The sequence below is a fragment of the Sciurus carolinensis genome, chromosome 3 (assembly GCF_902686445.1).
Source record: "Sciurus carolinensis chromosome 3, mSciCar1.2, whole genome shotgun sequence".
NCBI lineage: Eukaryota > Metazoa > Chordata > Mammalia > Rodentia > Sciuridae > Sciurus > Sciurus carolinensis.
The window spans coordinates 150,191,822-150,217,889 of record NC_062215.1 but is presented as its reverse complement, the minus strand read 5'-3'; the positions used below and the strand labels follow the sequence as shown (position 1 = coordinate 150,217,889).

The 26,068-nt window shown below is 33.6% G+C and overlaps 1 protein-coding gene and 1 non-coding gene across 2 annotated transcripts in view; both read right to left on the bottom strand.

Annotated features, from left to right (window-relative positions):
• Nbeal1 (neurobeachin like 1) overlaps positions 1 to 26,068 on the bottom strand; it is a 190,717-nt gene that overhangs the window by 67,158 nt on the left and 97,491 nt on the right. The window contains 15 exon segments of the mRNA XM_047546399.1: positions 735 to 900; positions 993 to 1,298; positions 6,134 to 6,262; positions 6,551 to 6,704; positions 7,670 to 7,845; positions 8,289 to 8,861; positions 11,305 to 11,393; positions 14,107 to 14,266; positions 16,021 to 16,179; positions 18,165 to 18,321; positions 19,210 to 19,312; positions 19,419 to 19,578; positions 20,024 to 20,157; positions 20,584 to 20,752; positions 23,334 to 23,423. Of these exon segments, the coding sequence (XP_047402355.1) occupies positions 735 to 900; positions 993 to 1,298; positions 6,134 to 6,262; positions 6,551 to 6,704; positions 7,670 to 7,845; positions 8,289 to 8,861; positions 11,305 to 11,393; positions 14,107 to 14,266; positions 16,021 to 16,179; positions 18,165 to 18,321; positions 19,210 to 19,312; positions 19,419 to 19,578; positions 20,024 to 20,157; positions 20,584 to 20,752; positions 23,334 to 23,423 (2,725 nt within the window).
• Trnae-cuc (transfer RNA glutamic acid (anticodon CUC)) lies at positions 18,419 to 18,492 on the bottom strand. The gene has a single exon. It is a non-coding gene; the product is annotated as a tRNA-Glu (tRNA).

Sequence of the window (26,068 nt, the reverse complement as noted above, 5' to 3'; positions counted from 1 at the left end):
AAGCACTCTACCGACTGAGCTATCTCCCCAGCCCCTTCTTCTCTTTTAATATAAGCATACATTGCTATCATTTCCCACTGAGCACTAATGTGTATATTGATTCCTTAAAAGTATCTACTACAGGACTTTCAGTTTAAAAGACTTTGTACGAAATCACTATATAAAGAATACTTTACTATTATTTCAATTATTATTGATTAGCAGTTTTTCTTCTAATTCTGAAATAATTTTCAGACAATTCTTGTTTTCAAATTTCAGATTTGATATTACTTTCATGTAAAATTTAAATCCTTGGAATCAACACAAAAAACTAACATTCTTTCCGTTTTTTGATCACTGTGACAAAAACCCCAAACAAGGAAAAGTTTATTTGGGGCTCATGGTTTCATAAGTCTCAGGCCATAGACGGCCTTTGTTGCTCTGGGCCCAAAGTGAGTCGGCACATCATAGGGGAAAGGCCAGAAGAAAGCTGCTCAGTTCAAGGCAGGGTCCAGAAACAGAAAGGGGAGGGAGGAAAAGGGCTGCAGGGCAGAGGCACACTTCCAGAGCACGCCCATGAGGACCCAATTCCACCAGTCATACTCCACCTGCATAGTCACCACCCAGTCAGTCCATTCAAACTAGGATGGACTGATTAGGTCACAGCTCTCATAATCTAGTCATTTTACCTCAGAGCATTCCAGCATTAACACAGGAGCTTTTCAGGGATACTTCCTATCCAAGCCATAAAAAACATTTAATAAATTTTACCTGAAATTTGAGCTTGCTTTCTCCTCCTTCCCGGTCTCGTTTATGCATATTTACCATTAAGGCTTCATAACAATTCTTCCAGTAAAGTGCCATGTTCTCATGACCATCATAAAATGTATGAGCTTCATACTGCTTCATATAAGGTATGATCTTATTTAAAAAAAAATATACAGAATTTGATATACACTTCTATAAAAATGATAAATCAATAAAGCAATGTTGCTCAAAAAGATAAAACTTACATATTTTTCAATGTAAACTTGCCATTCATTTGAACTGCAATATTCTTGAAAATCTTCAAAAAATGAGGAGCTACCATTGGTAAAAGGTAAAGAAGGCAGGTGCAAATTCATGAAGAGAAGTTCATAAATTTTGGAAACCAGAGTACGAACAAGGGGAATCAGAAATGAGTAGATTTCAGTCTGTTCCTTGATCGACTGACTGAGAACATTTTCCAACTTCCCTAAAATATAACATGCTTCATCCTGATTTTCAATCACTTTGGTCTGAAGAAGGGTATTTAGCTTAGCTGACGCCACTGCACAAACCTGGAAAAAAACACGTCAGATAAGAAATAGACTAAAGTAGACATTTAGTGATAGCAAAGGTTCTGCCTCACTCTGCAAGTTCAGAACTTTCATACAATAACTGTGAAAGAATTGTGAGACCTGAAATATTACCTTATATCCAAGCTAACAACTTGCCCTGCTACACTTTCATAGATGTTGACAAACAAAATGAAGATTTTTATGTTAGGGACAAAGATTTACAGCAATAGGAATAGGTGCAGTATCAGCATTTGGACTGGTTCCCCAAACCACAATCCCCAACATGAGAGATGAAGAAGACTAGATGATACCTGCACATAGGTAGTGGTTATTTGGAGAGGAACAACAAGCTCAAGGAACCTGAATCTTTTAAATGGGCGGTCAGCTTATCTTACCTTTGCCATGGAAGGAGAGATTACCTTTATTATACCAGGCAGTAAACAAACCTGCCTCTTGCTCTATGAAGAAACATGATCTTTAACTTCCAAAGTTTTTTACTATGCAAACATTCTCAAAAAAATTTTTATTGGGCAGCTAGAGCCTCTACTGACTTGATATGCAGAAACACAAGAGACTCTTGGAGAACTGTCTTACCAACAAAGACTGCAGGAAGTACTGTCTTTCTCAGGTTAGGAATGAGGGAGCATACATGCCCAATTGACAGCCATTTTGTGTTCAAAATGGAAGCCAGCTTAAGACAAGCTGACACAAGACCAAGAGAAGTGGAGTAAGAAGAGAAAACAAGTGGAACCAGAGCCCTGACTGAATCATGACTTAAATTCATCTAAACTATGGAATTCTCAATGATTTGAGTCAATATATCTTAACTGTCATTCAGAATTGGGGTTTCTGCTATTTTGAAACCAAAGTATTCTAATACATGAAGACATATAGAAAATTGTTTACCAGAAACCTAAATTACTCTTAAAGTTCCCAAAGAAAATACATACTCAGAGCAGAAGCCAGGCCAAAAAAAAATGCTATACATTACTATAAGATTTGTGATAGGCTGCAAGTTTAGCTCAGTGGTAGAGTTCTTGCCTACATGAGGCCCTGGATTTGATCTGAAGCACTGCAGAGGGGAAAAAATTGGCAATAAGACCCCATGCAGAAAGGTAAATTAGCTCATTAAGGGGATTTATATTTTCTAGGCTAGAGAAAGATCTAAAACTTAACTCCAAACCAGGAAAAATTATATAACTGTATCTCCTTTTCCCTTAATTTCATAACCTTATTTTGAATTATTATATCCAATGTAAAGAAGAGCAAGAGAAAGTAAGAAATTATGAGAACCAGATAGTACCTCAAAGTTGTATTTGTGCCAAAAGCTAGTTTTGTTAGTACCAACAGTCTTTGCAGGCCAAGGTAATAAGACTACACGCAGTCTTTCCATGTAAATCTTGACAAAGCAAACAGCACTGGAGGAAATAATCTCTGAGATGGTTCAAAGTTTTAACTTCTCCACTAGAACATGAAGCTTCTCTACCCTCCTCACATCCCCCATTCCCAATTTAGTCTTTGAATCTGATTAAAACAATTTCAATATAGAGGTTTATATGAAAGAAGTGATAAAATCCCTACATTCAGAACAAAACCCAATGCTAATATTCAGTATTAGATCAGTATTTGCTGGATACTATATTTGATATTAATATTTGGTGTTAGCAAAGGTGTTTTTGTCAAGTGTTTTTAAAAATAGTGTACACATAAAATGTTGAATATCAAGTGCTTTGCTTTTAAATTAACATCATGGCATTCAACAACTCTACGTTTATACATTCATTTAAAAGTACTAAGGTACTTTAAATAAGTACCAGATAATTTCCTTGGCCTTCATTTTGGATATACACATAGCACATACATACATGTGTTCACACTGCCCTGACCCCCATTATACAGCACAACATTAGTGTCACCTGAGAAATTACAAAAAATATTGAATGAATTACTATGGATGATGCCCTACACAGTTATTTTTAAAAAGCTTCTCTAGGTGATCTCATGTTCAGCCAGGGATGAGAATCACTGAGCTAAAAAAAAAAAAAACCTGGAGAAACAGGGACTCCAACTAGAGATTATATGCTGTATCTAAATAAATAACCATACAATCCTACTTTGGAGGCAGGCTGGGAAATCTTGGTTTCTACATGAAATCTCCTAACACTTAAATAATATGGTTAGGCCAAATAAAACAAATTTCCTAGATAGATTCATTTTGCAAGTAGCTCTATTATAAACTTTATAGAGGTATTTCTGTCTTATCCTTTAAAATGTGCAACTTCAGGGAAGTACACTTTTATTTTTGAAAGGGGAAAATTAAGCATCAGACTACTAAGAAATATTTGAGATAACTAACTATTGGTAGATAGGATTAGTCTCATTTCTAAGTGTTGTACTTGTTTGCTCATTGAATAAGTATTTATAGAGCTCCTAAGAAGAGAAGGCACTGGATATTCAAGGTGAACTGCAGAAATAGACATTCTGCCCAGGGAAATGTCATTGAAAAAACAAACACCAAGGGTAACTACTGTAAAACAAACAACAACAAAAAAAAAGAGTTCTAACATCTAAAATAAATAAGTACCTTGCATGTTAGATGCAACTGCTTGGACAATCATTAGGCTAATATTAATGATAAAGTCAAAAAAGCTATCCTTGTTCTATTTCTGGTGGGAGGAAAAAAAGATACTATGACGAACATAAAAGTATATAAGGATTGCAATAGTTTAGATTATCAAAGGATATAGTATCAGTAGGATTAACAGACAAAGAACATTATTTTTTAAAGTTCTTAGTTTATGTATTTTTAAATAGTACTAAAAACTGTACAATTCAAACTTTTACCATCTATGTGTTTTTGTTTGTTTGTTTGTTTGTTTTTTGTACTAGGGATTGAACCCAGGAGCACTCAACCACTGAGTCACATCCCCAGCCCTTTTTATATATTTTATGTAGAGATAGGGTCTCGCTAAGTTGCTTAGGGCCTGGCCACGCTGTTGAGGCTGGCTTTGAACTCTCCTCCTGCCTCAGACTCCTGAGCCACCGGGATTAGAGGCATGTGCCACCATACCTGGGCCCTATCCATGTGTCTCAATACCCATTTTCTTGTTTAGTTTTTTTGCTAAACAATGAAATTCTACAGTGAATATGATACATTCATGAAGAAGAGGGGGAGAAACTAATTAATGAAAGTAACATGGGATGCCAGGTGGGATGCCTGGGAGGCTGAGGCAGGAGGATTTTGAGTTCAAAGTCAGCCTCAGCAAAAGAAAGGTGATAAGCAACTCAGTGAGATCCTGTCTCTAAATAAAATACAAAATAGGGCTAGGGATGTGGCTCAGTGGAAGAGTGCCCGAGTTCAATCCTGGCACCTGTCCCTCAACCAAAAAAAAGTAACATGGGAAAATTAGTTTATATAATAGTAAGAGAAAGAAAAAGAACTCAAAATTACCCAAATAAATGACAATTTCAATAACATGAAAAAGATATATTCATAAAAAACTACACAACAAAAAGGGAATTGTATACTATAATATTAATAGTGTTTTCTCTTAGGATATGGAATGTTGAATAATTTATTTTTTCCTCTTTATGCTTTTGTGCTTTTCCCCCCAACAAGCATGTGTTATATTTATGATCAGAAGAAAGTATTCACTAAAAAATATAATCATCAGATTATGGTCTCTTTTTCCTTGGTACTGGGGATTGAACCCAGAGGCCCTCTACCACTGTGTCAAGATCCCTGACCATTTTATTATCTTTTGAGACAGGGTCTTGTTATGTTACTGACACTGGTCTCGAACTTGTAATCCTTGAGTCTCAAACTCCTGAGCTGCTAGGATTACAGATGTGCACCGCTATACCAGGCAGATTATGGTCTTTTTAAAGTAGGGCAAACTTATGTCAGAATTTTAACTTTGCCATGTGTTTAGCAATATTATAACTAGTTTATAAATGGTATTAGAAAACAGTCCCATCCTGATTCTCTTACAACAAATACTAAAATTGCAATATTAGAAGAAAATAAAGGGCTGGATACCATTGTAGCTCAGTGGTAGAGCACTTGCCTAGAATGTGTGAGACATGGGGTTTGATTCTTAGCACCACATATAGAATAATAAAATAAAGATCCATCAACAATTAAAAAAATTAAAATAAATAAATAAGAGAAAATTAAAAGGCCAGGTAAATAGCTGTGGGATACTTATGATGAATCCAACCCAGGTCTCATGAATACCCAATGTAAACAGAAAAATAACAGACTAAAATTCACATGGAATTTTTCCAACCTTTTAAACTTTAAATAGAAATTTTAAATATTCTTTGTGAATATACTTAGTTTGTGTATATTTCTAAAATCTAGCACATTCATTAACACTTTGGTGTCTGATGAGTGAAAAAATAGGAAACACAAAGTAGAATTGTAAATTAGTAAAATAGCATGAAAAAACTTGAAAGGACCAATACAAAAAATCATTTTCTTAAAAAGGCAAGCCCTAAATTGTGTGTGTGGGTATACATGTATATATAATCTATGCAGACTATCTAGCACCTATCAAGTTATACTGAATGTGGATGATATGAACAATGCTTTTAATATAAGCTATTATCCTATAAAAGGAAACCTTAAAATTACATGGAGTCATAAATATTAGGAAGAAATAGTCAATTAACTACTTTTCAAGCTCTTTTCTGATCTTACAAAATTGAAATTTCAAGTAAAGTTAAGAATATTTTTTGAACTAATAAAACAGAGTACTGAAGAGGTATTATCATTTAGTTGTTATACAAATAACCACACCACATCCATATAGAAAATAAATTAATTGACAAACCTGCAAATTGCCCTTTTCAATGAATCCCAGAAGCAACTGGATCTGAATTTGAGAGAGCTTTACCCATAGTGGACTCTGAGAATACCAGACTGACAGAGAGTCAAAGAGCAGCATGATATCCTCTAAAAGCTATCATAAAGGAAAAATTGAGAAAAGCATTTAGTTTTTAATCTATGGATGGCATGTTTTTCTAAAACTAATACAAATCATAAATATTTCAAAACCAGTCTAATATATATCTGGCAAACACCAAAAGAATCATCCTAGTAAAAACTAACAAAATCTGTGACAATTCATCATATCTAGTCCATGCTTACTGCATTTAAGTATTAATGCTCTAAGAAAAGGAGATACAAAATTTCTCTTCGAATAATCCTTAAACTACCCAAAATACAATTTCAAAGGGTTATTACTGACCTTCTCAGTCCACATGCTTGAGTTAACTAGTCCCTCTGACTGCAGAAAGTCCTGTATGATCATCATGAGTCTGAAGGCATTTTCAGCCGTTACTGGATTAGTTTTTGTTTCTCTGTTTTCTGTGACTGCCCACTCTAACATCTTCTGTAATAAACTAAATGTAAAACAAAGTCCTCTTAAGACCATTGTAAGGGAGTGGGGGTTGTAGCTCAGTAGTGGAGTGCTTGCCTCTACTGGGTTCAATCCTCAGCACCACATAAAACAAATAAATAAAATAACAGTACTGTGTCCAGCTACAACTTACAGTATTTTTTTAAAAACTATAAGCTCGGAAAGATAGAACAAGCAAGGAAAAAATAATGACTATTGTTTATTTGCAGCACTGTCTATCTCCAAAGCTACACTATCGGTGGCAGGTATTACTAGGATATGTAGCTGTAACTTAACAATAAAGGAGGAACTTTTTAATGTTTGGAGTATCTGTCTTTAATACACTTAATATTAAGTCAGTTACCTGTTTTGCTTGTCTCTAAATAGGTCAACACAATAATATATATTCTATCTCTATATGATACTTTAAGTAGTTTCTATAACAACTAGACATTGGGAAAGTTAGGAAAGAAAACCTTATTATGTCTTACAGAGAGTCTAAAGGAATACAAAGAGGTAACTCTTCCCTAGTGTGCTATTGCTACACAGTCTTGTCATTTATAAGGAAATCTAAATACTTCAGAGGAATTTTTATGAAAACACTACTTTGTCTTTAGCATGCAAACATTCAAATTTGGACAAGCCTGTGTTAATATAATGCACCAAGTCCTGAGATTCTACAGAAAAAAATTTAAATAAGAAATGTAAAATCACTTAAAACTTAATTTATGTAAGATTTATGTATTCTCACATTAGAGTTAGTTTTGTATTTCTCTCTAGATTCTACTACAATGACAAAAGATAGGAAAGGAAATTGAGTATGGTTTCTCCTCCCACCCCCACAACTATGGAAACTGAATAATGAATACTGAGTGTTTAATAACTAATGTTATTTTAGACTCATGCCTACTCCTAAATGAGGGTAAACAAAACAAAACAAACAAAAAAACAAACTAACTGAATGCTTACGTTAGTTTTATTTCATCTGATGGTCGAATTAGCTCACTGGATATTCCTGGTTTAGTTAGTGCCGAAAATACTTGACCCCGTTCAGTCCACGTATCATCATCAGACTTTTCTAGTCCCTTACACAACACATAATTTAAAATATTTGTCACCAATTGAAGCAGCTCCTCCTCACATCTCTATAAAAATGATAAAGTAATATTAAATTATTGGAGAAAGGAAATGTTACAAGCACATCATAAGAATCATCACATATACTGACTATTTGTATAACATATTTTTAAAATGCCTTGAACCTGGAACCTCAATAGTCTCTGAAGATTCTTGAATATCCAGCATAAAACATGGCTTTGTTCTCAAGACATAGGTTTGGGGATGTAGCTCAATGGTAGAGCGGTTGCTTAACATGAAGGAGGCCCTGATTTCAATTCCCAGTACCACAGAAAGAAAAAAGAAATAACACATAATTTAGTCACTTCTAGACTTCTAAACCTTAAATCCTGAGACCCAGAACATGAATATAATATGAAATTATTAATAAGTGATTAATATTAATAATAAGAAGAGTGTATAAGTGACATCTAAAAATAAAAACACCACTTAGAAAAATAAGGAATTTTACCTCTTGGCTTTGAAGTGAAGAGAAGTCGTCATTAAAGCCCATATCATTTGTGATGCTACTTTCTTTGTCAGACTGAACAGAAAATGATTTAGTAGATTCTATTGGGGATGGTGTGCTAGGTAGGCTATCTGTCATTTGATTTCCACTATCACTCAGTTCACATGAATCAACTCCAGTGAGATCTAAACTCAAATGTGAAGGGTTACCATGCCAGAATTCTTCCTGATTCTCGGACTTGAAAGACAATTCTCCCACAGAACTATCTTCTTGAAACAATGGTGCATTTGAATCTAGAGAGTGTCTGTCCTCTAAACTCCACTGATCTGAAGACACACTAGATGAAGCAAAAGAGTTGATTTTTTCCTCATCTGTCTTTTCCTCGAAGTTCTTCTTAATATCTTCAGTTGATGTATTTTTATTTTCTTTCATTAAAACAGCTCTACTGTGCTTATGAAGAGAATTTCCATTTTCAAAATTTTCTTTTAAAAGAAGTCTAACTAGGGTGTCTTGCCAACCCACTTGTTGTGATATATGATATGCTGCATCTGGCTGGGAATGCAAAATCTGTAAAATCTGCAAAGAGATTAAGAAATAAAATTCTTCAAAAAGAACACAGTACTTTATATCAAAAAGTCTCTTTTCAGTTATTTTAATGACAAAGTAATTTAATGAGAAAATGTGAAAGGCTATACTTTCAAAAGATTATGTTTTTAATCAAATTATGTAAACTACATGGATGACTGACATTGTAGATCCAAATAATCTGAATATTACTTATGTACAAAGTAGGGATGCACTGAAATCTTTGTGAAAGATAAAAAAGGAAAACTAAAATGATCCTCCACATACCTGTAACCACTCATTTGTTCAGGCAGAAAGTATAAATAGGATGATGGTATATGTAAGATGTAATAAAGTGATATTATCAACAAAATACTTTCCATGAGCCTACTACATATGCTCAGCAAATATTACTGACCAACTGACTATGTGCCAGCATACTTTTAGGCCTAGGTTTATGGGAATGAATAGGACACAGGCACTTTCACAGAACCCAGGTATACCAAGAATGTTTTCTGGTCTCACTTTGTTTTTTTTTTCTCCCCAAGTAAAAAGTTAGTGATTACTCCTGGGAAAACTTTTTTTTTTTTTTCCCTTAGACAGTACATTAGAAAAATGTAACAAAAACTGAACATTAATTCTAAGATGGATGCTGTTGTTTAGCTCACATAAGTAGTTGAGATTAAACAGTAGATACTAGCGTAGCAATATGCATAATCTCTACTACCTAATTAAGTTAATTTTTTTGGATGAAAATAAGTTCTTAAAAAAAAAAAAAAACAGCCAGAGGGCTGGGGTTGTGGCTTAGTGGTAGAGCGCTTGCCTGGCATGTGTGAGGCACTGGGTTTGATTCTTAGCATCACATAAAAATAAAAAAATAAACAAATGGTAAAATTTTTTTAAATGTTAAAAAAAAGTCAGTAATTCAGTTAAGATTTTAAGGCATTTTTATCACAAAGTCAATAAACTTCTATGTAGATGAAAAGGACTTTGGCTCCCAGGGTACTGAATATCTTTCTTAACAGAAGTTCTAATTTTGACAAATTTTATAGATGAACAATGTTGAAGTAGATTTTAATATTAATAGTAATAGCTGGAGGTGGTGATACACTTCAGTCTTTCCAGCAACTCAGGAGGCTAAGGCAGGGGACTCACAAATTTGAGGTTAGCCTGGGCAACTTAGCAAGACTGTGTCTCAAAATAAAAATTAAAAAGGGCTGGGAGTAAAGGGTCAGCAGTAAAGTGCCCCTGAGTTCAACCACAGTGCCACCAAAAAAAAAAAAAGTACCAATATACATTGATAGAGAAAGCAATGAGTCAGTGAAGTTTCTCTCTTCACTAATGTCATCAGTCAGCAAGCTTCATTATTCTATAGCAAAGTACAATTTTTTTTCTTTCAGATTAAGTTTTGCTTGGCAAAGGAACTTTTCAAGATTTCATGACTTCGAAGACTTCATAAAATATTACTTCTATTTTACATGTATATAATGGATATAAGCCAAGTTACACTGAGAGCTGTTTCTATGTAATTGCATACTGAAAGGAAAGAACCACTTTATATGAAATATTTCAAATTCTTAGGATTAAGCATGAAGGGAGTCACTGTTACATACTGTAGAAATGAAAGTGGTACAGTTATTTTGAAGGACAATATGGTACAAATCCATCAAAATGTAAAATATGAACACTCTTTAACAAAGCATTTCTGTCTCATGGAATATGTCCTGAAATGTATTATTACAAACGGGCAAAGAGACATTAAAAAGCTATTCTTAACATCAGTTTATAACATGGAGAAACAAGAAACAACTTAATTGTCTACCAATAAGGAAAGAGATGATAGCTACAGAAGACTCATAGAATGAAAAACTATACAGCTATTAAAGACAAGATAGCCACTCCTATATATATTTTTTTAACCTACAGAAAAAGTACTAACATAATTAGGAGTAATAATTAGGAAGCAAATAGTAGAATGGTTAGAGGTTACCAATGAAGGAGAGAAAAGAACATAATCAGAAAGAGGCGAACAGAATAACTACCTCTTAAGGTTAAATGTGTACTCAGGAAAAATTATTGTTGGAAAACTTATAAACAAACCACAAAAAAACTTCAGCAATGTTGAAAAGATTCAGAAATCCTAAAATATGATGTATCAATTAAACATGGTTATAATCATTGATGGTTCTTGTTAAAACTCTGGTAATAAATTTTTGATTCTGGAAAGGGAATATTTCTAGAAGTCCATGTATAACTAAAAAGAACAAATTCTCATACTGATTTCTTATTGTCATATGAAGTTAATACACTTTAAGAAGGAAATTTTTATTTATAAAATAATATCATTTATAAAATAAGTGAAATTAAAACTTTCATCTGTTGCAAAATGTGCATGCCAAAGTTTTTCATAATTTGTTGATGTCGTTGTCAAAACAGATCTCGAAAGTTTACGAACCTTTCTGCAGAGGACCACTCTGACATTTATATATGTCCTGTGAGATATATACACCACAGATAACAGATCTTTGAAATTAATAACAGGATCTATGGCGGGAAAAGACAAAAAGTTAAAATTAAATTTCATAGATAGCCAAAGAAAGAGTTATAGGTATTATTTGTACAAATGCTAAAGTAATTGTCTCATTTTAAAATAAGAATTAAAGATATATTCAAATTTTACCAAAAACCAACAAAAAACCAGGTTTTAGACTGTCTGACACCCTCCTGAGTCAACCTTTAATTACTGTTCTTTTCTTGATTGTCTGAACATGAAAATACCTTCCATACTAAATGGCTCTAATAATATTTTTATCTTCTTACATATAGGTCTTATCAATGACTTCCAGCACTGGGAATAAATTCTAGTTTGTAGTAGGTACTGAAAAAAAAATTATTACAAAAAATAAAAAAATAAAATAAATAAAAAGAACATCTGGTCAGGCATGGTGGTGCATGCCTGTAATCCCAGCAGCTTGGGAGGCTAAAGAAGGAGGATTCTGAGGTCAAAGCTAGCTAGCCTCAGCAACTTAGCAAGGCCCTAGGCGACTCAGTGAGACCCTGTGTCTAAATAAAATATAAAAAAGGTCTGGGGATGTGACTTAGTGGTTAAGTGCCCCTGGGTTCAAGCCTTGGTACCAAAACAAAAACAGAATAAAACAAAAACCACATCTTATTTTCTCCCATTCTGGAGGCTCTATCTTCATGTTCTTGATTGGTTTTTAGTTTGATACTATCCCATTTATTGATTCTTGATTTTACTTCTTGTGCTTTAGGAGTCTCATTGAAGAAGTCAGTTCCTAAGCCAACATGATAGAGTTTTGGTCCTATCTTTTCTTCTAGTAGATACAGGATTTCTGGTCTAATGTCTAAGTCTTTAATCCACTTTGAATTGAGTTGATTTTTTTGCAGGGTGAGAGATAGGGGTTCAATTTCATTCTACTACATATGGATTTCCAGTTTTCCCAGCACCATTTGTTGAATAGGTTATCTTTCCAACAATGTATGTTTATGGCATCTTTGTCTAGTACAGATAATTGTATTTATGGGGGTTTGTCTCTGTGTCTTCTATTCTATTTCATTGGTCTTTATGTCTGTTTCAGTACCAATACCATGCTGTTTTTGTTACTATAACTCTGTAGTATAATTTCAACTCAGCTAGAGCCTAAGTCTCCAGAATATATTTTTAAAAAACTTAATATCAAAAAAAAGTAACCCAATCAATAAATGGGCTAATGAACAGACATTTCAGAGAAGAAGAAATATGACTGATTAACAAATACATGGAAAATATGTTCAACAACTCTAGCAATTAGAGAAATGCAAACCAAAACTACACTGAGATTTCATCTCACTCCAGTCAAAATGGCAATTATCAAGAATAAAAGTAATGATAAATGTTGGTGAGGATGTAGAGGAAAAGGTATACTCATATATTGCTGGTGGGACTGCAAATTGGTGCAACCACTCTGGATAGCAGTATGGAGATTCCTCAGAAAACTTGGAATGGAACCACCATTTGACCCAGTTATCCCATTCCTTGGTATACACCCAAAGAACTTAAAATCAGCATACAACAGTGACATAGTTACATCAATGTTTATAGCAGCTCAATTGACAACAGCTAACCTAAACAGCAACCTAGGTGCTCTTTAACAGATAATGGATAAAGAAAATGTGGTATATATATACACAATGGAATATTACTCAGCCATAAAAAAATGACTTTTGACAGTAAATGGATGAATCTAGAGACTATCATGCTAAGTGAAATAAGTCAATCCCAAAAAACCAAAGGCTTAATATTCTGATAATCAGATGCTAACACACAATGGGGATGGGGGTAGAATAGAAGTTCACTGGGCTAGAAAAAAGAGAATAAAGGGAATGGAGCAGGGATGGGAATGGAAAAAACAGTGGAATGAATTTGACATAATTTTTCTATGTTCATATATGAATACACCACCAGTGAAACTTTACCTCATGTACAACCACAAGAACGGGATCCTAATTAGAATAAGTTATGCTCCATGTGTGTATAGTATGTCAAAATACACTCTACTGTCATATATATCTAAAAAGAAAAAAACTTCAAACAAAGAACATCTGAAGTTAATTTTCATTTTGCCTTTAAGAAGAACATTTTTTAGGGGGAAAGGGAGTACTATGGATTGAAACCAGGGGCATTTCACCACTGAGCTACATTCTCAGTCCTTTTTATGTTATTATATTATTTATTTATTCATTTTTGTAGTTGTAGAAGGACAGCATGCCCTTATTGTTTCTTTTTATATGATGCTAAGGATCAAACCCAGTGCCTTGAGCTCTGCCACTGAGCTACAGCCCCAGCCCCCTTTTTATTTTTTATTTTGAGACAGGGTCTCACTAAGTTGCTTGGGGCTTTGCTGCTTTGCTAAGGCTGACTTTGAACTTGTGACCCTCCTACCTCAGCCTCCCAGGTTGCTGGAATTACAGGCGTGTACCACCATACACAGCAAGAAAAAGAATCTAGTGTCCTTTTCTTGTTTGAGGACTCAATTATTAACTTGATCACTCAATCAGTAAACATTTACAAGGTAAGGCAATGTGCTATATGCCCTTGGGAGACTAAAACAACAAAAGAATAGAGACTCAGTAGCTAAGAAAGGCCCTGCTGAATCAAATAACAGGTAATTTTAAAAGCAATCTGAGAAAAGAGGTTAAAAATCTTTCAGGAAAAATTACTTCTTAAATGTATTAGTATTATCAGCCTTAGTCATACCTGTATTTATGATTTGATTGGTAAGGTTTTTAATGAGAGAAGTGTTAATGGATGCTTCATTAAGGAGGAGTCCCAATCCTGAGTATCCAACTTCTCTAAGTCGAATACGTTGTTTACTACGTTCGTAAACATTTGTGCATTTCAACATCTGTTCCATAACCTGGTCAAAACAAGTAATATATTCTTCTCAATATAGAGTACTTAAACAGTTGACACAAGTTAATATTGAATAAGATATTATAGTACATTGAATTTTGGAGCATCATTTTATTCCTTAAGTATAAGAAAATGCCTGAGTGCTAAAAAAGAGAGACATGTCCTTATTAAGCTATTCTTAAAAAATGGATTTAGGAATAAATTGGACATTTGCAGTTCAGTGATTATTATGCTTGAAACTTTAGTTCAAATATGTCAAATGAAAAACATGTTCAGTCGGTAGAGTGCTTGCCTCGCAAACACAAAGCCCTGGGTTCGATCCCCAGCACCACAAAAAAAAAAAAAAAAAAAAAAAAAAGAAAAACATGTACACATGTAGGTCAGAGGAGGAACAACCTCTGGATCAATCTAGTATTCTATGTAACAGTTATAAAAATAATTTTCAAAAATGAGGAAACATTTATGAAGTAAACAAACCCATATGCTAACACAGGATACTGAATTAGCTCCATATTTATAAGGGGAGGTCAACACTTTTCAATAGAGGTGCTATATTCTTATATGAAAGGGTAATCCTGGCTGAATATCATGAACAATCCCTTTAAGATTGTTTTTGGAAAAATAACATTTAGCCAGGTATGGAGGCACATGTCTGTAATCCCAGTTATCTGAGAGCCTGAGGCAAGACAATTGCAGGTCTGAGGTCAGTCTCAGCAATCTAAAGTGATTCTGTGTCAAAAAAAAATAGGCTGTGGATGTAGCTCAGTGGTAGAGTGCCCCTGAGTTCAATCCCCAGTACTAGGGTATGTGGAGGAGTAAAGAAATAACATTTAATTTCTATAAAGGAACCTTCATGAGAGCAGATGCTTTAAAAAGCAGCTTCAAGAGAGATTGTTTCTGATCACTTTTACTCTACCTTGTTTTCTAAAATTTAAGAATTTCGAACACAGGCAATCCAAACACAATCCCATAAGTAGACTTCATAATATAACTCTAAAAATGAGTAACAACTGCCACCAAGCAATTAAGCATAATGAACAAGAGTATTAAGAAAAAAAAATGCATTGTGGTTATATTTGACCCCTCTATTTTTATTAACAAAAAGGTGAAGTAGGTGGCTTCAGGCAAAGTTCAGTCTTGGACATTGTGGATAGTTTAATAAACTATATCCTCTGTCCTTTGATAAGTCACTAATCTCTCTGACTTCAATTTCTTCACCTGTAAAATGGGAATACATATAATACTCCTTCATAAAGTTGTTGCAAGGATTAAGGAAGCTAATATATTAAAAGTACTTAGTGCCTGACACAACAGTGGGTACCACAGGAAGTTAGTTATTATAAACTGTTAAAATGTTCTGAATTGCCTACCCAGACTCACTATACATCAAAGAAGAAATGAGAGGTTTTATCTGAGGATGGCATGACAAAGTAGATATTCCACTGAGACAATTTATTAAATAATTAGTTGGGTATGTTTCTATTTGTTTTTGTTTTGCTTTGGTTTTATGGTTAAGAGGATCAAATTGCTGGTCTCATATATGCTAAACAAGTACTCTACCACTTGGTTATATCCACAGTCTGAAATATAATTGGTTTTTAAATATGCAAAGAACTAATATGAAATATATGTATCAAAATAAGAGGAATTTAAAATTAGAAAGATATGAAAAAGAAATAATAGTCAAAGAATGGCTAAGTTGCACTCAAATCCACATACTGAAAACATCACCAAATAAAAAGATGCTTACAAATGTACCTTAAAAATGATTTCCCTTAGTCTGTCAGAGTACTTCTGATTTAACAGCAAGGCATAAAGTATGTCAGCATTTCCTGGTTCAAACAGCAGTAAGAAAAGCTGACCTCTAGTTGGGCTGGTATGTAGGAGACTGAGGAGTACATCCAAAATTCCCAAGAGCTTTTTAAGTAAAAACAAAACAAAACAAAAAGAATCACCTCTATTTATACAAGAACAAGTAAAGTCATAAACTATGAAATAGTTGTTTAACTCAATCCTACACAACCTAATGCTTCAGCTTAACTGTACTGTATGATGTCTTCTGAACTAGCCCTGCTTTACTCCTGACATGCTGCTGGCTTATTCCATTTTCTCTTGCACATCTCTTGTTATTCATATTTGACAACTTTTTTTAACTTTATAAAATGCCAAGCATCAGATATTTTATTATGGCAATAAAAAATGAAGAAAAATAGTCATCTTTTTATCTGGCTCCATCTACTCCCTCCTAGTCAGAACCAAGTTGACATTCCCATCTCTTTTAACTCACTGGCCATTCATTTAACCACACCTTGACCTCTATGCTTTCCACTTAGTGTATGGTGAGTCTTTAATCTTTCAACACCTCTTAAAACCATACATATCAGGGCTGGGGTTGTGGCTCAGTGGTAGAGCGCTTGCCTAGCATGAGTGAGGCACTGGGTTCAATTCTCAGCCCCACATATAAATAAATGAATAAATTAAAGGTCCATCAACAACTAAAATAATATGTAAAATAATTTAAAAACAAACAAAAGACCACACACATCACATATCCTATGCTGTCCATTTGAAAAGGCACCTCTTCCACAAAGCCTTTCCTAGTCTTCTCAACATGTAAAACCCTCCTATGAAAATCTCACAGGATTTATACATAATATATTTCTTATAAATCTCCCTTTTAGATATTATCATACACATCTGTTTCATAGGTATTTGGTAAACTTCTGTAACTGCCTCCCACCCCCTTGAGTCTAAAAGTAAGAATGAAAATTTGTTCATCACTGAATTAACTGCAATGTCTAATATCATTCTGTATACACAGTAAATTCTCAACAAATAACCCTTGACTGAATTGACAAAGAAAATATCATTGGCCATGAATCAGATACAGTTATCATGAAGTAAAATAGCTATTCATCACTCCTAGTTCCAGGTATACTAGCTGTGTCACTTTTAAGTTGCCACATAATCACTTTGAATAGACATTTTCAAAAGTATAAATGAGATTAGTCATTCCTTGACTGTGCATTTTATATTAGTGGCTCTAAAAGGTTCTAAAAGACCTAGAGGGCTTAATCTAGTAGCTGAATCAGTAGTATGTAGTATTTACATTTCTTTCATTTATTTTTCAGACAAGGGAATATTCAAAAATATATATTTATTTTAGTTGTAGATGGACACAATGCCTTTATTTATTTATTTTTATGTGGTTCTGAGGATTGAACCCAGTGCCTCACTCATGCTAAGCAAGTACTTTAACACTGAGCTACAACCCCAGCCCTGAAAGAGTATTTTGAAAATAGATATTTACAATTTAATCCTTATGCAACATGTTTATGAACCTATGCTAATAATCATGTTAAAAAGCTACCCAGTAGCTGGGTGAGGAGGCGTATGCCTGTAATCCCAGTGACTTGGGAGGCTGAGGCAGGAGGATCAGGAGTTCAAACCCAGCCTCAGCAACTTAGCAACACCATGAGCAACTTAGCAAGACCATGAGCAACTCAGAGAGACCCTGTCTCCAATAAAATATAAAAAAGGGCTGGGGAAGTGACTCGGTGGTTAAGCATCCCTGGGTTCAAGTCCTATTAAAAAAAAACAAACTACACAGTAACTTTGTTGATATACACCAAATAGGCCATGAAAACAGATTCAGAAATGCCAGAGAAAGCCAGTATTTCCACATTTTACACATTTGAGTTAATTAGAATATTAAATTACAATGTCATCTACTTATTAAACTTTCAGATAGTAAATAAAATTTACTTCTTTAATTATGTAATATTGTATGTAATACTTTATAATCTTATTCTTGAAATAATTAAGCAAACATGTAAGTTTACAAGATGACAGAGCAACTTAAATATTAAAAAGAAAGATTAGATTTATCTGTGGCATAATACCTGTTCTTCTTCATTAGTAGCAGCTATGTAACACATTATACTTTGTATCTCTTCATGTGTTCCACCCTTGCACAGAAAATATTTAATTAGTCCATACAAAGAAGTCCTTATTGTTCGAATGTCATCTAGAGACAGCTCATTATATTTACAACTACTCCTAAAAGAGAAAACAAAAGTAAAATTGAAAATTTAACTTTTAACACTTTTGTACATTTTATATAAGACTTCATAGTTTTTTTTTGTTGTTGTTGTTTTTGTAGTACTGAGGATTGAACCCAGGGCCTTGTGCTTGAGAGGCCCACACTCTACCAACTGAGCCATATCCCCAGTCTAAGACTTCACAGTTTAAAAAGAGATCTTTCCATATAATTATTATAATTCATGGTAGTTTTGGCTTCTTTTCATTTTAAGGAAAATCTTTTTTGGGGGTGGTGTGGTAACCAGGGATTGAATCTTTTGAAGAGTTTTAGTGACAAAAACTAAAAATGTTAAAACAGCTTACATTTATACGACACTATGTAGCACACACAGTTGTATGTGCTTTTTACATTAGTAACCTATTTAGTTCTTATTTGTTTTGTTTGTTTTGAGGGTGGTGGGGGGTACCAGGGATTGAACCCAGGAGTGTTTAACAACTGAGTCACATCCCCAGCACTTTTTATATTTCATTTTGAGACAGGGTCTCACTGAGTTGCTCAGGGCCTTGCTAAGTTGCTGAGGTTGGTTTTGAACTCCTGATCCTCCTGCCTCAGCATCCAGATTACAGGTGTGTGCTACCATGCCTGGCGGAGGTCACGCTTTTCAGAGAGGAAGAAAATTCAAGCACAGAAAATTTGAATAATCTGCCTAAAGCTACACAAATAAGTAAACCAATGTTCAAAACTACTGTACGTGGATCCACTGTTGATCATTTTAACTTCCACACTATTATGCTTCTCTGAAGTTAAAGGATGTTAGAATTGCTGGTAATGAGAAAATCTACCCATTCCAGTCAAGCAGCAGAATAAAAACATATCAACCTAAGGAAGGACCAAGGATGTCATACCCATAATAAATCCTAAGTGTATCAAGGAGAAACTGCACACCATATTTCTTTCGGAAAATTCTCCTGCTGTCTTTAATGATAGTTGAAAGATATTGTATATGACCTAAAATAGAAAATTCACTTGTAAATGATGTTATCTACAATAGTCACATAGGTAGTTATAAGTTTCTAAAACAACTACAAAATTTTATCAAACAGACTACACTCACCAATTCTAAAGGGAAAATCTCCACGATTCCAAATACGGAAGTCAAAGAGTAAACACTGATACATTTGTTGCAGGAGTGGCATATTTTTCTCTAATGATACTTGTTCAATTAGTAATTGAATTGCCATCAATACATTGACATCCATTAAGGTGCCTGGCACCTGAAATCAAACAGAAAAGGGTTCCATAAATAACTGCTAATAAACTATAATTTCAAATCATTAATTCAGAACATCTACTAAATGTAAAAATTTTTAAATCTAGGGTATAAAAATATAAAACCTTAATTTTTTGCTGTAACACTAGAACACATTTTTCTAATGTCATATTCTTAAAAGTCTTATATTTCTCAAACATTCCACATAATAAAGATAGCAAAGTCACACACTTCAAAGATTATATACTGCTATTTAAAGTAAGTACCTCTTGTATAAGATAGTTCCATAAAGGTTTTTAAAAGCTGCTGCTGAAACAAATCATAATACAACCTGGAAGATGTAACATTGCAATCTTTAATAATGTATTTATTTAGTAGGAAGAATAAATCCTAACACCAACTGCTAATTACAGTCACCAGCTGTATGAACACCATGCAGACAGGCTCACCTTCTGAAGTAAGGCACCAAGAGTTGCAACTCCATGGGAGTGAATAAGATTGTCCTGGTTGATGGGATGTCTCTGAATAAAGTGCTTTATAATCAAGATAAATGTTGCAACCAGATTTTTCTCTAGTCTTGACTCTATGGAAATGAGAATGTCATTAATTATCATAATTCATCACCTTTATTTCCATTTTCTATATCATAATGCTTACTGTAACAAAGAAGAAATCTAGTTCAAAAGTTTGTGTCCCAGACTGCTTTGCACAATGAAATAAAAAAAGCAGCAATAAAATGCTATATATTTAAATGCATATATAAATATTTTCTCTACCACAAATTTAACAATGTAGTATTTTTCCACTAAGAGTATAACATACGGATAGTCAAGAGTAAAACCACCACCTTAAGTGTTTGGACTAAATTATTACAAACTTCCTGACCTTTATTAGTAAAATTAGGGCAGCTGCTACTGCTATAAATGGTTAAGTTTCTTTTTAATATTGGTATTTACTTTTCAGTAAATTCTCAAAATTTTCAATGACCATTTTGTTATCATCTGATCACCTGATGCCTTTGTGGAGGTCAGTAACATACTATCTCCTTCTACAGGTGTTATCAATTCAGGAACTATGCTTTCATTCATTGCTTCAGGAATCTGTTCTTCAGTAAAGTGGCTTATTTGTTCCAATAAAGGAAAGAGTACATTTAATCCACCTATACAGTTGATGATGTCCTGAAAAAAAAAAAAATAGTAATTTCTTAGACTTATAAAACAAGGACAAGGGTATCATTTAGTATCTACATAGCATATATAAAGTTATAGTACATTACTAAAACTTAAGTAATGTATAGGATAGTCTAATTTGAAGGAACCCTGGTGAGGGTAGATGTTTTAAATAGCAGTCTCAGGATCCACTGTAATCAACACCCAAAAGAGGCTCTTTCAGATCATTTTTAGTGCATTTCCATTTTATATAGTTTAAGGATTTCAAACACAGGAATTCCAAATATAACCCCATAAGTAGACTTCATAATGTAAATCTAACAATGTCCAAACAAACAACTATCACTACACAATTAAGTATCATGAACAGGAGAATCAAGAAAAAACGCATTTGGTGGTAGAAATATGACTAACTCCTCTACTTTTAGCTAACCAAAAGGTGAACAGGTGGCTTCAGTCAAAGTTCAAAGTCTTGGATATTTTAGACAGTTCAATTAAATGTACTCTATGTCCTTTGGTAAATCACTAATCTCTCTATAGTTTCTTCATCTGTAAATGGGAATAAAGGCAATCCCCCTTCACAACATTGCTGCAAGGATTAAGTAAGATAATACATTATGAGTGCTTTGTGCCTGCCACACAATGGGTGCCATATAAAGTTAGTTGTTGTTATTATCAACTATTAAAATGTTCTGAATTTTCATGTGGACCCAGATTAAGTCTGTAAACAATCTCTTCATATTTTTGTCTGCTGTATTTTTAAAATAAATTTTATTGTATAAATTTGATGTTTACAACATGATGTTATGGGATAATACAGATGGCAAAATGGTTACTATAGTGGAGCACAATAGCATATCTATCATCTCACAGTTAATTTTTTTGAGACAACAGTAGCTAAAATCTACTTATTGAACAGAAATCCCTAATATGATACAATTTTATGAACTATAGTCTTCATGTTGCACTTCAGATCAGATTTTTTCATCCTACATACTAGTCACTTTGTTTTGCCTATTTTTTATACCGATTATTTAAACATTTTCATTGATAAAAAAACAAAAATAGTACATATTAATAGGCTATCATACTGATTTTAAGAGCTTTTTATTTAGTAAATAAACTTATTGGATGGCAAATATTATTTCCCAGTGGTCATTTCCTTCTTGCTTTTGGTCTTTGATTTTGTTGTAGCAACAAATTCTATCCCTTTTTAATTTTCCACATCAGGCAAAAATCTGACCACTTAATTCACAATTCATAACACAAGGCACCAAAGATTGCTTTGATTTTTGAATATGTTTAGCATACCTGAAATAATTAGGTATCTATATGTAATGCATAAATGCATAATGCACTTGTAAGTGAAGCAAAAGTTAACTCATGAACTGTCAATACATCATACTATGTACTATGTTAACACAGGAGAATAAATGTTTTTATCTGAAAATCACAGAGAAAAATGCTTTGCACACCTTAAATAACATGAGATTAATACTCAATTCTGTACAGGCAAAATTATCCATCAAAAGAATAAGCATTTTTGAGATGTTAACTAAAAAAAATTCTAGCTGATTTACCAATAAGTTCCCTTATAACTATCTTTTATATTTCTTTTGATTCTACTTATGCTGTAACTGCTATTTAAAATATCTTTAAAGAAATACTATATTTAGGGAAAAGCAGTAATTACTTATTGTATATCCATGTACCAGGCACTGGTATAACAAGCAGTGGTCTCTCCTTTGAAATTCTTAAGGACTACTGGAAAGTCAAGCAAGCAGTTACTATCCACAATGGCATGTGAAATGATAAAGTGCAACAGATACCATGACAAGAGCAGTTAAAACAGTCTAGATAGAAGTAAAGTTGTGAGTTGTGACACACATATAAGATACAGAAGGCAAACAAGATTTGACAGCTAGAGGACAATGTGGGGAAGAGGAAAAGTGTTTTTTAATCATTGAGAGTAAAGATTTGAGTTGTCTGAACCTGATGTATACCAGACTGTAGAGAAGGAGGTGTCTGATAGAAAAGAGATAATCAATGAAATCTCTGGGAAGATTTAGGAGGTTGAAATGTGATACACAATTTTAGGGATTAAATACCTTAATGGACTAAAATAGCATATTTATGGAGATTATTATGCTCATGGCACAGTTTATAAAGGCAACTTAAACTTCCAGTGAATCAGTTATTCCACTATAGTCATTCAACTAATTTGTTTATCTTTCAAATTGTATATCGGTAAAACATTTTAAATGAGACCTATTACTCAGATCAACCTGGAGATGCTTAAAAGATAAAACCTTGCAGGTTGTGGTGGTGGTATACAGTAATCCCAGTGGGTGCAAATTCAAGGTCAGCCTCAGCAATTGAGTAAGGACTAAACAACTTAGTAAGACTGTCTCAAAAAAAAAAAAAAATAGGGGATAAAGATATAAAGATGTGGCTCAGTGGCAAATTGCCCTTGGGTTAAATCCCCAGTACCAAAAAAAAAAAAAAAAAAAAAGTCTTAAAAGGATCATTAAATTTATACTACGTTATCATTAAATTATAGTATGTTGCTCATCATTTATTATTAATTTACCTTAATATCCCAGTTCACTACTTTGTTTCCTGTTAATCTTCCATGCAAACAATTAGCAGATAAATCAAGGCAGATTGAATTCTTGCAGGCCTAAGAATAAAAGAAATCATACAACAAAGTACAATTAGAACAAAACCTAACTTTAAACATATAAGGAACATTTCACTACCATTTTAAAAGATAAATAATGAGAAGATGCCTACTATTTGATTTTCTTTCTTTTTTTACCCCACCCCCAGTACTGGGGTTTTGAACCTAATGTCTCATACATGCCAGGCAAGCACTGAGCTATATCCCCACCCTTTTTAAAAATCTTTAGACAGATCTTGCTAGATTGTCCAGGGTGGCCAAGAATTTGTGATTCTCCTGCTTCCACCTCCTAAGTAGCCTGGATTACAGGAGTGTTGCCACCACGCCTGGCCCATCTGAATTTTAGTATTATTGTTCGCTGAATGTCTTTTTTAAAGAATCATGAACTATATCTTAAAGCACTTACTCATCAAAATTAGGTCACTGAGTCTTATCAACTGATTGATGAGTTATACCTATAACTTCTCAGTTACCTGAGAGTCTAATTTTTTTTCTTTTTAAATCAATATATACAAACAGACTTATGGCTTTAAAAAACACAGCTGAACATGGTGGTACATGCCTGTAATCTCAGCTGATTGGGAGGCTGAGACAGGAGGACTGCAAGCTTAAGGCTAGCCTGGGCAATTCAGTGAGAACCTGCCTCAAAATAAGAAATAGGGGCTGGGATTGTGGTAGAGCGCTTGCCAAGCATGTGTGAGGCACGGGGTTCGATTCTCAGCACCACATTTAAATAAATGAATAAAATAAAGGTCTAGTAACATCTAAAAAATTTTTTTTAAAATAAGAAATAAAAAGGGCTGGGGGTTATAGTTCAGAGGTATAGCTCCCTGGGGATCAGTCTTCAGTAATGGGAAAAAAAATCAGTATTTTATTCCCATTACTATTTCCCTAGGCACAATTTCTCAATATACAAGAAATGTGTAATTCTAATGTGAGATAGAGAAATCACAAAATAATATATTTTATTTGATAATATGAAAATCCAATCATGGGCATAAGACACTATTTTCCCTTGTATTAACAACACACAATTCTGGTTTAATTCAGATTAAGAATTTAACCTGCAATTCAAAAAGTTGTTAAAACCATTTAACTTCCTTTCATGAAGTCATGTAACTTCACATTAAATCTGTGAATCTGCAGGTAATGAAGCATCTTCGAATTTGATCCCCATTCCAAAAGAAAAGAAACATACATTATATGGCTACTGCTTTCCTCTTAAAGCAACTGAGAAAATTTAATTTAAAAAATAATATTTAACAGTCTACATCAGTCTCAGAGACAGAAAGGTCTTCCTACAGCTGCTTCTTTAGTTTGAGCACTATTTACATATGACCTTTCTTAACATGATAATCTCCTAATGGTATGACTGCCTGCAGTCTCCTACCTCTCCAAGCCAACTTTTGTATTGCAGTTCAAGAACTTTTTCTAAAATTCAAACCCTAACATACTACTCTTCTGTGTAAAACCCTTAACCTGGCACACAAAGTTTGCTATTATCTGGTCTCTACTTGTTCTCTAAACTCATTTCCAGATATCTTCTTCCCCTGCTCAGATACATACATGAAAAATCCTATTTTATAGTCTATGCTTTTGTAGACGCTGCTTACTGTAATTCCTCCTCAAAACTGCCTTTTTAAGATACAACTCACATGTTCCTAGAAGAACAAACCACTTCCTGCTTTACACACACTATATTCTGTACATAACTGCAACACAGAAATACTGTATACTGGTTCAGGACATGCACTGAATGGGTTCTAAAGTTAGCATTACCATTCACTAGAATTATGAGGTTAGGCAAGTTACTTATCTTTACAGAGCCTAAGAAAACACAAAGCTTAGAAAAGATACCAATAATACCATATACATCTCAGGGCTTTTATGAAGATTAAGTCAAACAGTATAGTATTAGTATATTATAAATACATAATAAATTACAGCTAAAAAGTTCATAAAATTACATTATGCTTTTTTACATATTTATCTCACTTAGACAGCAAGATCCTTAAAATTAGAGACTTTAGGTCTTAAGTTAGTCATCTTTGTTTCCTAAGAATTTGCACAATTTCTTGTCAATTTGTCATAGAGAAGACAATCAACTGTGAACAAATAGATGACCAAATATCCCCTGCAAGAGGACAAAAATGAAAACACTGATGACTACTAAACAATTCCATACAGTTGCTTTTAGCAAATTTGCATTTGTTAATAACTAAGTTGTTTTAAAAAAATGTTTTATGCTCAAATGACTTAGGAAATAAAGGATAAAACTAAGTGAAAGGGGTTTTTTGGTAGGATTTTTAAAGTGTATCATTAATCTCCAAGAGGGTTATAAAGAATGCACCAGCTCCACAAACTTATTTAACCATGGAATCTTTGTATCATGATATCCCACAGTTTTGGAGAAACAGTCCTGTAGTAAACTGTTTTGTTTATTATGATATCAATCATACTGCAATTCTTGGGGAAAACCAATAAGGTAATAGCTATTTTTAATAGTGCAGAAATTTTAACTTTGAATAGTATAAAATCCAACCTTATATTATCCAGTTCAAAGTTATTTTAAACATTATAATCAACGCAATGCAAAGATCTTGACTTGCAAAGATCCAAGGTTAATTTTTAAAATGCTAATAAAT